Genomic DNA, 16,745 nt, shown 5'->3' with positions numbered 1-16,745 from the left:
AATGTATTCACTACATATTGAGCATCTGTTTTTCAACGAACAGTGTAGTATTTCTGTTTATACTTGTTACGTTCATGTAATACAGTTCTGTACAAACTTATGTAAGGTCAGGTGTAGCAATGCAAGAGGCACCAATTTTTTTATAAAAGTCAGTAAATTACTCAACGGACAGTATTTTTCAGTACAGGTATTTCGTTCATTCCAAGCAAGTGTCAATTCGTGACGTCATTGTCCAGACACGAGTCGACTGTAATCTGAATCTGTTTTAGCAAACTAATAATTTCTCTCAGGCGATAAAATTCTACTGATTATGAAACACAAGTTCTTGAAATTTATTCAGAATCAGAAATGTTTAATTAGTAATTACATGCCATAATTTATTTGTTTAATATAAAGATGTTTTGAATTTTGTTTGCATAAAAAAAAGTGAATTTATGTGCAGCTTTTGCTTGAGAGGAGTTATCACTTAGAGTGCTAAAAGTGAGCGTGTACAGTTTGATGACGTATGTGGTGAATTTTATTTTGTGATCTTGACCCGAATGGAGAGTAAATCCAGTTTCATTTAAACTTTATGTGAGACAGACACATCATGTTATTACAAAAGAGTCATTTTGCCCATCAGGGAAAACTGAAACCTGTACGCTCGATTTGAAATACGTTACACGCCAGTGCGTGATCGGGCTGTCCAGTAAATCGCGTACAATAGCTACAAATGCGTTTGGACTTAATGCACCAAGTTAGAAATTAATTGAGAGACAAGTGCTTCACCTTGTTGATTATGTTGCCTAGCAACACTGTAAAGCATTAGATTGATTTGTGATGTAGTAAGGCCCATTACACACACAAAATTTTGCATGAAGTTTCTTGACCGCATGAGAGTATGAGAGTGTTTTCCTTTCCATAAATGCCAATGAACTGGCATTTTCAAAAGTTAAATTATTAACTGTTGTGTAACTTCATTGATTGGCCTACACCACTACAGAACTTGTTGTATCGTGTCTCTTCACAAGAGATCTCAAGAAGCCGGGATAAACAGGAGGAAGAAAAAGACTAAAGGAGAGGCATCGGTATACAGGTAATTGACCTTATATAGGTGTGTGCACAGTGTTATCTGTAAGGGAAAATTTAGTTGACTGTGAATATAGCAAATGTGAACTAAGTAAATGAGTTATTAAAAATGCCATTTAGTGACAGGACTCTAAGTGAAAAAATTCAGATAAAAACCCTAGGTAGGCCACTCCAGAATCTAAATCTGCAGCAGCAAACAAAAAATCTATGCCTTAAGATCAATACAGAAATTTACCAAACAACGAATGGATTTGTAGCTGTGAAGAAATCAATGTTGTTTTTTGTTTTCCTTGTGTGTTATTTGGGGAAGATGTTCATTGGGGTAAGACCAAAATAACTGATACTGGGCACATATGGGCTAAAATAAAATTATATGAAATGTCAAAGTGACACATGAATAATGTGCTTGGTCTTTCATTTCTAGCCCAAACCAACATTCAGCAGAAATTAGATTCGCTAAATAGGCAAACAACTGACAGCCACAACAAACGTGTAGAAAAGAAGAGATATATATTGATCTTAATTGCAAACTGTTTTCAATTCTGTGGTGTTTTGGAACTGGCTCTCAGGGGCCACGAAAAAGAAGAGATATATATTGATCTTAATTGCAAACTGTTTTCAATTCTGTGGTGTTTTGGAACTGGCTCTCAGGGGCCACGATGAATCTGATGCCTTTCAAAATAAGGGGGTTTTCCGTGAACTGATTCACTTGAGTGTGGAAGAGGATAAAGATCTTCACATTCATCTTAGTCAAGCATCAGTGTTCAAAGGCATTCCTAAGACTGTTCAGAACGAACTATTGCAATGCATGTTGGAAGTGTACCGTGATGAAGTTCATAAAGAGATAAAACATGCTGATTATGTTGCAATCATCACAGATGAAACCACAGATGTGACTTGCTAATTTCAATTGGTGGTTGTTTTGCATTATATTGTTGAGTGAAACCTACAGAAGGATTTTAAACTTTGTTAATCCAGGAATTCAGAATGTTCCTACTATAACTGAGAGTACTCTGAAAGAAATTAAACAATTACAGATGACGGAGCAAAACTAATAGCTCATAGTTATGATGGTGCAAACATTACAAGTGACAAGTCGAATCGGGTTCAGAAACCAATTAAAGACAAATACCCAAATGAAAACTACATCCACTGTTATAAGCATCAGTTCAACCTTATTATATCTATGGCAGCCTCTGTTAATCACACAGCCTGCACCTTTTTTGTACATCTTTGAGGTATTTCTTTGTTCTTTTTTTACTCGCCACAAACATCAAAGGTGCTGCACAGCATTATTCAAGAAAGCTTGGCCCGTGTGTGTGTGTGTGTGTGTGTGTGTGTGTGTGTGTGACGAGATGGAATTACCATTCTGGAGTGGTAAAAGATGTTTTTGAAAACAGGGAAGATCCTATCGCTTTTATGGAAGTCACTGAAACAAGTGAGAGCATAAAACTATCTTCTACTATTGAAAAAGCTGGTTCATACAAACAAAGACTGTATGATAACGAATTCATTTTATGCTATTATTTTTCTACAAGATAATTCCTCATGCACACATACTTTTTAATCAGCTTCAAAGGAAGATAACCGAACCGACCAAAGCAAAACAAGACATCCAGAACTTCAAAGTGGTAACGTGAAACTTCAGAGATGACATTGACTCAATTCTTAACAACATTAGTTTCATAAATGACGAAACGATGCCTGGCAAGAAGCCTTCAATTTTTTTATGGGCATAAAAACAAAGAGATGCTTTGGAAGTGTGCATTGCCATCCTTCCTGAAACAAAACTATGTTTTCAGTTCACTGGACACCTGATTGCAGCCAACTTATTTGGTGTAAATTAGTTTGACAAACACACCTCAAATTTTCTGCACAAATACCTTGAAATTACAGACACATATACGTTTCTGGAAAAAAGAAATTAGAAGGGTGAGCTTCAAGACTTCTATGTTAGCTTGAGTTGACAGAAGTTTCTGGCACAGTTTCGTTTCTTTCGCTGATTCTAGAGGATGAACTTTGTGACTCATTCAACGAGACTGTTAAAAGTTTTGGAATTGCTAATAACAACGCCTATCTTGATGACATTAGATGCCGAGTGATTCTTTTCGTTCTCAAAAGAATTAAAACTTTCCTGTGAAACCTGATGAAAGAAGAACGACTGAGTGCCTTAGGAATGCTATCCTGTGAAAAGTCATTTGTGTGTAACTTTGAAGATTTCAATTTGAGAGTGACAGATTTATTTGCCAACAAGGAATGGATTTCCAATACCGTTCCTACTAAATATTTTGAAGCTGTCATCCCAAAATCATGGAGTTGCTGCTTTTGGTGAATATAGTGCCTTTAGTTTTAAATGTCAGTAATTTGATTAAATTTGCTTCGCAAAATCTAGATTACAAGTTCGAATAATTTATACATGCTCTATTATTTCCGGTACTGGTACTCATGTTGTAGTGTACACTTTTCTGGCAGTCAGCCGCAAACATAAAACAAACGAGGAGTTCTGGCTGTCGAGGGGAGAAGAGTGGAGTGGGAGAACAACCCATGCCTCTGTCTCACAGGGCTGGCAGCCTACGGCCATGTTCTGTGCTCCTGGAAAGACACAACCGATGTAATAATGGACATATGGATTGCCGATTCCTTCTGTTGTTGTGTGAGTCATATACGTACCCCGTGACAGAGCAAGACTGCTCTCTGCACTCATTTCAAAATAAGAAAAGGAAACAACCAGCAAGCACAACTCAAACAAAGCAGAGCATATAAATTATTCGGTAACAGGTAGAGCGCAATTGTTAGCTGAGATTGGCAGTGTTGTTAATGTGGTAGTTCAGCCCCAATCACCACTGGTATATTGAGCAACCATACATCAAAACACCCCCTATTTACATCTGCCACAGAAAAGTGACTGCACATACTCTGTGAGCAGTGAAGAATTGTGCTGTTGATATGTGTGCACGCGTGTGCATACGAGTGTGTGTGAGAGAGAGATTTTCGGAGTCAATGTTCCAGAGCACTAGGCACAGCAATACATTGTTACCTTCATGTACTTTTTACTTTGTAAACATGGTCTTACGCCTATTATCTTCCCAAACCTGGCTTCGCCAGATGACATGCAATACCAGTATCCAAAAACTGGTTACATTTTTGATATTTATATGCAGAAGATAAAGCTGTTTAAAACTATCTCCATAAAATAGATCATCTGGGTACAATTCACTATGCCACAGCACATATTAAGTAATTTTGTTTTTTCGCATTCTGGGACAGAATTCACATTCTTTTTGCATTTATTGCAAAATGTCAATTTTTCACGCCCTTGTTATCAGTTTTTCATGTATTGTAAATATAAAGCATGTAAAAAAAGGAATTTGGTTCTTTGTTAGGATGGAACACAGCTGTGCTTTTATTCTTAACATTGCTACCTAGCTTTCGAAACTAAGCAAATTGTAATTCTGCACTATCACACATCTTTGTTTATATAGTGGCTCCCAAAAAGGATTTGCATTTGTTCATGTTTGGGGCACTTCTAAAAACCTCCTGCACATCTTATTATTGTGTTATGGAGTTTATTCTTTCCACCCTAAAGTTCCAGGAAAGTTTTGATTGGTTGGTTGGTCAGCCGGAGTTCACAGTTACTAACAATATAGTAATTATTTAGGATCTCACAATATTTGTGTACGTCATCATGTCATAAAGACACTAAATTTCATTCAAGTGGAGTACTGATGCAACAAAATACAACATTAGACAACAATGGGATGTCTTTTTACAGTTGGACATTCTTTGCTCCATCTGTATAAATATAAGGGAAGAGACGCACCAACTGATGGACTCAATATCTGAATAGAGGTAGTGGTGTAAAGGTATTGCCACTGATGCAGACAGACAGGCGCACACCTGTGTGTGTGTGTGTGTGTGTGTGTGTCATTCAACAGCCAAGATCGTATAAGACACTTTTTATTTTTATTTATTTATTTCTTTCTTTCTTTTTCACACTGTTTAAAATATGTCCAGCATATGTAAACAGTTGTGCTGTAGTCTGCAATGTTTGTATGATGCAACAAGCAACTGTGAGCAATATGTATGAGGTGCGACAATAAAGTAATGAGACTGATGTGAAAAAAAAATGTTGCTTACCATTTTAGTCAAGTTTAGTGTTGTCTCCTTCAAAGTAGTTCCCTTCTCATTGCACACACTTTTTCTACCGCTTCTGCCATTGATAGTAACATTTCTGGAGCTCATCATTTGTATATCCTCCAAGACTCTCATCACAGCTTTTTGGACATCTTGTGTTGTTTGAAAATGGTGTCCCTTGACTGCCATTTTGACTCTTGGAAATAGAAAAAAGTTACACAGAGCGATATCTGGGAATAAGGTGGCTGTAGTAGTACTGAAATTTGTTTTGAGGTTAAAAATTGCTGTACTGACAGAGCAGTATGGGATGGCACATTATCATGATGCAGAATCCAATTATCAGCAATGCTGGCACATACACGAAGAACTCTTTTACAAAGTCTTTTTAAAATTTCTTTGTAGTAATATTGGTAAACTGTTTGTCCAGGAGGCACCCACTCTTTATGAACGATTTCCTCAGAATCAAAGAAGCACACGAGCATGCATTTCACTTTTGACTTTGACATGCATGCCTCTTTTTTTTTTTTTTTTTTTTTTTTTTTTTTTTTTTTTTTTTTTTTTTTTTTTTTTTTGGGGTCTGAGTGATCCCTTTGAGCACCATTGCGAACTTTGGCGTTTTGTCTCTAGATCGTACTGAAAAAACCAACTTTCATCACCAGTGATAACACGGCTCTACAATTCTGGATTGATTTCCGTTTGCTCTAACAGACCGGCCACCACATTTTTCCGTGTTTCTCGCTGTTGTGGTGTGAGATTTTTGGGGACCATTTTCGAACAAATCTTTCTCATATCAAGATCTTCAGTTATTATTAGATGAATCACTTCTCGATTGATGTTCAGTTCTTCTGCAATCATTTCCACGGATAATTTTCAATCAGATCGTACGAGTTCACGCACCCTGGCCAAGTTGACATCCGTCCGTGAGGTTGATGGTTGTCCACTGTGGTCTTCATCTTCAACACTCGTTCTGCCTTCACTAAACATATTATGCCAATGAAAAACTTGAGCTCTTGACATAACTTCCTCTCCAAAAGCCTTCTGAAGCTTACCATAAGTTGTTGTCGTATTTTCACACAATTTAACGCAAAAAGAAATGGAATACCGTTGCACAATATTATGCGGTTCCATTTCCATGACGAGAGACACACACACACACACACACACACACACACACACACACACGTGTTAACTTACTACAGCACAATTCACGACTGAGCAGTTGCATCGATGTGCCGCTTGGACTAGAAGCAGATTATAGACCAACATCAAAGATATTGTGCCTACGCAAGCCTGCAGGGTTGCCACATCTTGCAAAGCAAAACAGTCTAATTACATTACTGTAGCAAATCTTATATGAACATAGCCTGCTGCATATGGTGCTTTACATTTTCAAATATTTTAGCAATAACAAACCTTTCATAATGTGCTATTTTTATCCACCTGACATTTTGTGCATGAGGTCAGTGTGAAATGAACATGTTTTACAACAAAAGATTTTAAAACCTGAAGGTGACAGCATAGTTTATTGAAATCAATAGTCTTAAATAAAAAAAAAAATAAAAAAAATTATGCAATCTTGGCTGTTGCATGGTTTCTAACAATTAAACAGATGACCCTTCAGCTCTCTCAAACTCAGAAAATTCAATCAGTGTGTGTGTGTGTGTGTGTGTGTGTGTGTGTGTGTGTGTGTGTGTGTGTAGGTAATGCACAATATTTTAGTGCAGGATGATAAGGAGTGCTTGTCCAATAATGTATCAGTCATATAAAGCACAAAATTACAAAAATGTATAAATTTACTTATCATCTTGTGGTGCAATTCTTCTTGTTATGTCCGTGCTTGCTACGAAAATGGGATGAGAAATTCCGTCTTATGCAAGACACCCAGACGTCATAAAACCGTACTCAACATAAAATTTAACAAACTATGTTTGACTTATAAAACAGTACCTAACTACGTAACCATAACTGTAAACAACATGTCACCAGCCGCACAGCAGGCAAAACATAATGCGGAAATCATGTGCATAAAGCAAGCAATCCGGTCTTTGTATTCCAAATAACACACTCTGAATATTGAACTATACAGAACTAGCAAATCGCATAACATATGCACCATTTTTACTAAAACAGTACAAAATAATATATTGGTACAGATATACTGTGTAGCAGAATAGTTACCGAAATAAATGGACAATAGGATCATGTAAGGTATGTTAATTAATGCATACATCCACTTTTTGCCAATTAAGGTATAACTGGAACTTTGACATGATGTTATAAACAACACAAATGCTAATATGTAACAGTTAAAAATTAAAAATTAAAATAAAAAAATTAAACCCACTGAAGATAGCACAAAAGTGCTGAAACATATATGGGTGAAACAAAACAGAAAAAAGGTGTCTTGTTTAAGGCAGAATTTCTCATCCCATATAAACGTACTGTTAAATCATTTTGTCAGGCAGCCCAAAAAACTGCAGTGGTGTTGTCATATGAAGTGAAAAGCTCTAAAAAGAAGTCTTACAAAATATTTCAAAATCACTGTAATGGACCAAAGACCTAAGGAAGATCTCACAATATTTGGGAGAAAGACATTCTTAAAGATTTTAGAAAGAGATACATCAATATGAATGATGTAAAAAATCATTAACTTTGGACAATCTGAACAACGTGGAAGAGACTCACATTCACAGACTCAGCATTTTGCTCTACGAAATTGTTTCTAACCGTATACTTAAGCCTCAGGTCAACAGCCTGTAATCTGAAGTTGTTATACATAATTTTAAAAAAGGCTCATATATCAAAACATCCAGCTTTGTCAAACAACACAGGAAAAACATCACAATTAATTATGTGGATTCCTTTTCAAGGATAAATGGCAACCCATCAAACATGAGCAATGCGGATTTATTGATTCATTAAGAACTGTGATGTTACAGGTCCACCTGTAAATAGTAACAGTGGATTCCTGAGCAAATATGTTTAGTGTTAGGAAAATGGATGATTACTTAGTTAATAATCACCAATATAGAGAACATACCAAAGATATTGTTGTTATCCACTGCATTAAAAAAAATTGGTGGGTAAGCAATCACATTGCTTGTTCATACGGTCCTAAACTTCATAACAGAAAATAGGTATTACTTTGTTTCACCTGCAGCAATTTAAGCTGTATTGTTAGGTACCAACCTAGCCACAAGCTCATAAATCATGATATGTTCAGAGAAAACAGCCAAATGTTTGTGACAAGGAAGACATTTCATTTCTGGTCATTACATTCCCAGACATTTAAGCAATCCTACTAGGTCCCAACCTAACCATTACCTCAGAAACCGTGACATATTCACAAAAAAATAGCCACATATTTATTACAACACAGATTAAAAGTTTCACTGCTGCTCATTAACACTCAAATATTTAAGCTGTGCTACCAGGTTACAACCTAACCACTACATCATAAATCGAGGCATATTCAGAAAAAAAAACAGCCAAATATTTGTGACAGTCAAGACTATAAGACTGAGTGATTATCACTGGGTACCAAATACTATCACCTGTTTGGCTACGACAAATGATAAAAAAATTTGCCAACAGCAGCAAGCAATGGAAGATCCATGGACACTGTATGTGCACTTTGGGCAAAGAGAATACTATGGGCTGAGAAAGGCATATGATTGATATACAGAAAGAAAACTTACGCTGCTCAAAGCAAGATTACAGATTTAAGTCACATTAAAACTGTGTCCCTTTGAGATGAAGCCCCAAGTTCAGATTGGACAAGGATGGGAAGCAAAATTAATGTCCCCCCCCCCCCCCCCAAATCCCAATATCTGCTTTATGTACTTTACTTAAAGCTGATGACCAGTTGGTGATTTGAATCACACTCCACCTAAAAGCACATTCACTCCCTTGACTCCCCTGAGAACAGATATGACTTTTATAAATTTGATTTCACAATTGTCTCTGTTTGATGTGTTGCACTTATTGCATAATTACATTATAATAAACTATATGGTTAACATACGCCAACTTCTCTTAAAATTCTGTAACATAAGTGTGAAAAAAGATAAAATCATTTTACCTGATCAATATTTTTATACCCCACTGCTGTGAGTACAATACTTATGGTAAACAAGGAGTACATTGAATTTTCTGCACCACCACTTTCATCATTCCCACAGTAGATATCAGTGGCCCATAATCTGAAACATACACATAATTATACCACAAACCAAACTAAAACTTTTCAAAGAAGGTGAATGTGCAACATTGAATAAAATACCTTTTACGTAACAATGCAAATAAACCGCCTTTCCCTTCATGTCCAAGGACCCAGCTGAGATAATGGTGCGGTTTGCTGCGATATTTTGCCAACATTGGTGGAAACGCCCAAGTAAGGTCTACCTAAAACATTGAAAGCTTATGTATTACTACAACTGTGATCTACATACAATTGTCAGAATATTTGTTCTTCCATCACTGGAATAAAACATTGGCAGGAAGTACAAACTGTGAAATAAATCTGACTTATGAAGTGTATGATTTCAATCCCCTGCATGGCAGCAGATTTCACAAACATTTTGGATTGTTCACAAAGGCCAGATGACAAACACAAAACATAAACATGTTAAGCTCATTGGCTGCCTACTTTCTGTAATTGAAAAATCTGTACCAGTGGTGGGCACTGTGTTTTGTGGGAAGAGAAGAGTTTTTTCCATAGTACTGATGGATTTACCAGAAGCTTCAAGATTAGTTATGGAACAACCTACGTTGGAAAAAATTAGCTTCAGGAAACTGTATCCAATCTTTTCCAAATTCTGTTCCCTGGGATCTGTATGTACACTGACATTTTTATGAGGTACTATGAAAAAAAAATGAATTGCTGAGCCTTGTTGCCAAAAGAAGATGAAAGTGCACACTGTGAAATCCCCAAATTCAAAATAGCAGTTGACGGAAACATAAAACATTTCACCACCCATGAAATAAATATTCAATCACGTTCCCAACGCGTCTGTGCACTGCGATAATCTTTGAGTTTAGCTTCTGGTTTTAATGCAATTAGAAACAACATTGAGCACAGCAAAACAAATTATCAGATTTTGTAACTTCACCATAAAATTAACAGCACTTTGCATTTTGTCACAACTCTCTTGTGGTACGCAATATTAGGTAGCCAAGAGAAGACACGAAGCCAACATTCACAGAGATTGAAAGAATGTACACGGTGACTATAATTAAAGTTCCAGTTTCAAAATGCAGTAGAAAAAGAATCTGTGTTCAATATTACATTTGAACAGAATATTATCAAAGAAGGGAGAAATGATATGGAAACAATTTTACCACTAAATGGTACTGTAGTGGTAGGAAAAGCAAAATAAGAGACATGGGGTGCATGGCTGTCCCTCCATTTGCCTCTGAGATGCTTGCCATTACTGTCTCAATGCAGGACTATGAGCTGCTGATAAAGCTGCTTGAAATTTATTCCTCAAATTTAACTTAACAGTAATAGACATCACCTGCACAAACATATAAAAATTTGTGCAGGACCGGGACTCGAAGTGAGATTTCCCGCTTATTACAATTGGTTGAAACTGTAGTTCATCATCAAACATAAATAAAGCTCTTTTACAAGAATGGTGAATGTGCACCAGTAGCTCTGTACAAGTTCAAGATACTTAAGGGTAGAAAAGGCATTTGTTTCATGTCTGCCAAGAGTCTAGAGAAAACGATCATGAAATTTAAAAAAAGACAGGCTCTTCTGAGGTGCAATGTGGCAGATAGAGGAAAACAACTGATTCAATGTCAGTAGAAAATGGAGCTACAGCATTGCAGGAGTCAAACAGTAGTGTGCACACATGCAGTGCATGGGAAATTGACCAAACTTTGGACATGCCTGTGAGCACAGCACACAAAATCCTATGAAACATCCTGCATCACTACTCGCACAAAATTACCCATTTTCAGGAGTTGCTTCCTGCTGATTTGCCAGCAAACATTTGCACTGGAATTTCTTGCTCACATGGAAGTGGACAATAAATGACCAGGAAACATTCTGTGAACAGACGAAACCTATTTCCCATCTCTAAGAACAAGTCAATATGCAGAATTGCAAAAGACAGACAATGGAAAATTCATACAAACATCAACTGGTACTATTTCATTCTGCAAAGGTGACTGTGTGGTGCGGGTTGATGGCATCATTTATGATACGGCCATAGTTTTTTGAGGAGATGGGTCCTGCAGGCCTTGTTACCTGTACCATAACTGCTAAAAATGGAAGTCTTTCGCTCACCAGTTTCATTCCAACACTTTAACAGCTTGGAAGTGTGGGTGGGACCATTTTCATGCAATATGAAGCTCCTCCACACATTGCACAGCCAGTGAAAGTAGCTACTTAAAGGCATTTTGGAAATGCTACAATTATCAGCCACCATTTTCCCACAGTCTGGCTGTCCAGATCACCTGATCTTAATCCATGTGACTTTTGGCTGTGCAGTTATATGAAAAATGCTGTGTTCAGTGCTCCAATTACAAACATAGTTCAAATGAAGGCACAAGTTGCACAATGCATTCTGAATGTGACCCCCTGAGACACTGTAGTATGTGAACTGTGGTTCTTTTTTTTTACAGCATTTTGAAAATGGAGCTTTAATTGCAATCACCCTGTATGGTGAGATAAAAGAAATTATTCAAATATTTAAATTTAATTGTGATGGGCCACCAGAATGCAACAGTAGAAAAAGGAAGAGAAAGGAAAATAGTAAGAGAAAGGAATGAAGGAGGAACCTGCATCGTAGAACTATGTACAGAGAATAATTTGATCTTTGCATTTAAGAATCATGTAAGAAGATTGCATACATGGAAGCAAGTAGTAAAGCAAAGCCAAAGAAAAATTTGGGAACGGATTTAAAGTTCAGAGAGAAGATGTTTGCAGAGATGTTGTAATTCTATATGAGGCACTGTAATTCTGTAAGAGACAACAAAGGACTTGGACGAACAGTTGAACAGAATGCATAGTGTCTTGGAAACAGGGTGTAAGATTAACCTCAACGAAAGTAAAACAAGAGCAACAAAATCGGAATGCTGAGTGAATCAGATCAGGAAATGGGACACTAAAAGTAGTAGATGAGTTCTGCTATTTAGGCAGCAAAATAAGTAATGGTGGCCAAAGTAGAAAGGATAAAAAAATGCACCCTGGTTATGGCAAGGAAAGCATTTCTGACAAGGAGGAATTTTTTATCAAAGAATACAAATCTAAGTTTTAGAAAGTATTTGTTTAAAGTGTTAAAATATAGTGCTACAGAATAATGCTGAAGATTAGATTGATAGAGTGCATAACTAATGAGGAGGTACCAAATCAAACTTGGAAGAAAAGAAATTTATGGCACAACTTGATTAAAAGAAGGGATCAATTAATAGGATACACACTGAGGCGTTAAAGAATTGTCAATTAATAGGATACACACTGAGGCGTTAAAGAATTGTCAATTTGGTATTGAAGAGAACTTGGGGGGAGGGATAAAAATTGTACAGTTCAAATGTATATAGGTTGCAGTGGAGCATCAGAGGTGGTGATGAGGTTTGCACAGGGCAGACTAGCTGAGAGGACAGCATCAAACCAGGCTTACGTCTGAAAACCACCACCAACAACAATAACAACAACAACACTGCAATATGATGGCTAGATCAGAGATCTAGGTGAATCATTTGTTCAGCACTAATTGAATCCCAAATAAAGCTTTCATCATTCACCTAGGTACAACACCTTCCTTAGGAAAGAGGTCTAAAAACAACTTCATCATTGCTACTACGAAACTGATTCAATATAAAAAAAATCCACAAACAAAGAAACACATTGGTTCTCAAGTTCTCAGTGAACATTACACTCCTGGCAAATATGTTGCTGTGAATTTATGCAGAATAAAAGGGGTCCATGGAACATTTAGAGATACAAACCAAACTGAAGCATGAAATAGTTACACTGAATGCAATGAGTTGTTTCAAGAACAACCTGCAAAAACCTGGCTGAATAATGGGATATAAAATAGAACTGAAGTAAAATATGAAAAAGGAGGCAAGGTAACAAGAGCGAATACAACAATTCAGATCAAAAATAAATGCCAAATGTGAAACTCAAAATTAAAAGGAAAAAAGAAAGAATAAGATTTAATATTCCATAAAATGAGGAAGACATTAGAGGTGGAGCACATATTATAAGGTCAGGAAACTGGCCACAGTGTTTCCAGAACCAGCCTGCTGTTCACTGAAAATTATTTAGAGAAATTAAGAAAAACTCACTTTTCAGTAGCTAGATAGGTGTCTGTGTCCACAGTAATTGATCTTACTAAACATAAGTTCATCTGAAAGAGCTTGATCTAACATTAGTTGTAATACCAAATGCACAGATACTGAATCCTGCTCTTCCCGAATGTGACTATGGGCTGTAAAAGTGTGGTGGAAGCATATGCAGGCACACATAAATCATAAATTATTGTCATAAATTGGCAGGGAACTGTCAAAAGAAGACCATAATGATGAGATATTTAATGCAGATATTACTGCTCCTGTAAAGAGAAGTGCTACCCAAAATAACACTACAACCTAATGGCTAAAGAAATCATATTTACTTACCAGATAGTAACAGAGTGACAGATTAAAAAAAAAAAAACTAGGATTCATCCATCTGCTAAAAGTGTTGGAGGGAAAAAATCTATAGAACAATTAGTGAAGGAAGTTACCCAAGAACACAGGAAAGAAAGGAAGGATAATACAGTCATGGATAAGATACAAAAACTTGAGGAGTTAGAAGTTTGGGGAACGAGGCAAACAGAAAGGAATGAGACATTGGACATGCAAACCATAAACAAGGCGAAGGAGGAGAAGGAGGGAAGCTAAGGATATAGAACAAACAATGGACGGAAATAACATTAACTGAAACAAAATACAAACTCAGAAATGTTAAGAGTGGGGAGAGAGAAAAATTTGCAATTAATTAAATGAATGTAAGAAGAAGATATGAACACTGGATAAAAAATGAAGCATGACCCATAAGACCAATAAGAAGACAATAAACAAAAAGAAGGGACAGTGATATCCCCAAAAACTGGAATATTAGCTAAAATCTGAGCTGTTTTGATGACTGGATTTCATACGAGCAACTACCCGACAGTGAGGGTTGTTGTCTGCATCCTAACTGGAGGTGATTATGAAACTAAATGACTTTGTTCTCAGGTGGACACTGGTTAAAATAATATTCTGCAATCTGCATATCACACAGAAACCACAATAATGAAACTGGATAAATTTGTTTACGTCCAAAAGTGCATAAACAGTTACTGTACTGACACAGAATCTATAATTGGAACTGATTAGAAGCCGGCCTATGGCGGTACAAAGGCCTCCCAACCAGCTAACGTGTCCCACAATCTTACTCAAAACAGCGTAATATATTTACCTGAATAAGCTCTTTCACAGGCAACATTCTATATAGTTTGTGAAATACATCAGTGTCAAAAGAATTGACATACTCCGAGAAGTCATTTTGAGGTTCATTGTTGCATTGAATAGCCAGGAAATTATCACAAACCATGTCCTCCAGTGTTGTCATAGGCAGACGAGCCTGAAAATATGCCATCTTCAGTCTACACACAACTGATACCAAATACAAAAAGGAGAGCTGATTCTGTAATGCTAAGAACGCACCTGTATAGCAACAGTCATCCGGTGAGCGGAGTAATGCCTTTTTCGGAAAGCATGCAACGTTTCATATAAAACATTATCATCTACATCATCTCTTAGTGTTTTCATATTACCCCATGTAAATTTTCTTGCAGGATAACCTTCTTTGGCAAGACTACAGAGAAACTGTTCTTTGCGAACTGAGTCTCGTGGTGCAGCCATCTGAAATTCTGAAACAGTAAATGTACTTGCACTGATTACCAATTAATAACAGCCTAAAAATAATAGTCAGCCATTGCATTCCATATAATTCCCAACAGTAATCTCAGTTGTTACAATTTTATGCACTTCCAAAAGTCTTCAGTTATGCAAAGAATCAATTAATATTTCAGTATAAGTAAAACAAGTTTTATGAACAACCTCATACACGGATAAACTGAAATTTTACATTTGGTCTACCTTAAGCAGGTCACAACCTTTCGGAGAAATGTGTCTGATACCTCCTCACACAGTTCATCTCCAGTCCAGTACGAATGATCCCATAACCAATGCATTATACCACACTCAGAGAAAATAACATTTTAACATATACTGAAATCCTCAGCTTTACATTTTTCTGTGTTTCGAGCAAAAAACTGGCATATACCTGATGTATGAACATGAAGGAGAAAGTTATATAATAAAAAGAAGCGCCCTTCTTCAGAAGGCTGTACAGAAAAATATACCACTAACAAGTACAAGCTAGAAAAAATTTTAAAATTTAAGAAAGAAAAGTTTAACAATTCTAAGGTAAATGATACATACTGAGAATTATCGCATTATTATAGAGCATCAAAATTAGCAGGTGTATTCAGCATATAACACTAGCCCTAAAAAAATACAAGAACAAAATTTAATAGAATGAAGAAAAAAATGAGATGATCATATGGCATTGTTGGCCGGGAGGTCCCAGGCGGGGGAAATGACGCCATTTCAGCGACTTGCAGGTCAATGATGATGAAGGACACACAACGCCCAGTCCCCTGCCGGGAATCAAGGCCGGGCCCCTTGCGTGGTAGGTGGAAACGCTAGCACTACGCTTTGGAGGCGGACTTAATACAATAATAAAATGTGTTAATGTAAAAAGAGCTTGTAAGTGCTTACATGTGGATCATAGTGCATGTACAAATATGGTACAAGGAAACCAAACAATAAGTGCAGACATCATGCCAGAACTGGAGCTAATAAGCTAAAGATGTGCATATCTTAAGATTGGTCTCAGAGTGGGGGTAAAATTATGATAAAATAATAAAACAAAAACTTATGCAACAGTAGTTGCTAAAAAACATAAACAAAAGTATATAAATGGCATATTCACTAATATTTAAAATCTTAATGTTGAATAAAGTACGTTAATACAAAATAACATGTGACACTAGGGATGGGAAGCTTAGGAACTAATCACTGAAACAAGTGCACTGAGGTCAGTAACACGCTATCAGGGAACCTGTAGATGAAAACAAAGTGATGATTCATTTTTGCTACAGGTGTCCAACATAGTGCGATTCTGATGCAGGTATATAACCAACGAGATGTAGGCAAGGGATTAATGTGGCATTTACATCTTTGTGTTGGTGTGTGCCATAAATGCAGAAATGTGGACTATGGCAATGTTATTACGAAATGCATACAAATAGGACCAATGTACTGTTTTTCTTTTCTTGGATGGTGAAGGAAAGACACAACTACACATCCACCACAGAATGAAGAATGTGTAAAAGGCAGCACGTTGGTTGAAAACTGGAAAAACTGTGGTAAGGAGTGCCACAGCTTCACGATAATCCACATCCCCATATTGAAAACATATTGTAAATGTTGTACCACAG

The 16,745-nt window shown here is 36.7% G+C and overlaps 1 protein-coding gene across 2 annotated transcripts in view; it reads right to left on the bottom strand.

Annotated features, from left to right (window-relative positions):
• LOC126179391 (nardilysin-like) overlaps positions 1-16,745 on the bottom strand; it is a 343,267-nt gene that overhangs the window by 248,093 nt on the left and 78,429 nt on the right. For both annotated transcript variants that reach the window (XM_049924604.1, XM_049924605.1), the window contains exons 6-9: positions 14,905-15,110; positions 14,657-14,821; positions 9,485-9,606; positions 9,284-9,404 (exon numbers count right to left, since the gene is read on the bottom strand). In XM_049924604.1, coding sequence (XP_049780561.1) covers positions 9,284-9,404; positions 9,485-9,606; positions 14,657-14,821; positions 14,905-15,110 — 614 coding nt within the window. The remainder of the gene's footprint in view (positions 1-9,283; positions 9,405-9,484; positions 9,607-14,656; positions 14,822-14,904; positions 15,111-16,745) is intronic.

This window comes from Schistocerca cancellata, chromosome 1 (genome assembly GCF_023864275.1).
Source record: "Schistocerca cancellata isolate TAMUIC-IGC-003103 chromosome 1, iqSchCanc2.1, whole genome shotgun sequence".
Taxonomy (NCBI): domain Eukaryota; kingdom Metazoa; phylum Arthropoda; class Insecta; order Orthoptera; family Acrididae; genus Schistocerca; species Schistocerca cancellata.
Note: the sequence above shows the minus strand (reverse complement) of the source record. Positions and strands in the feature narration are given on the sequence as shown.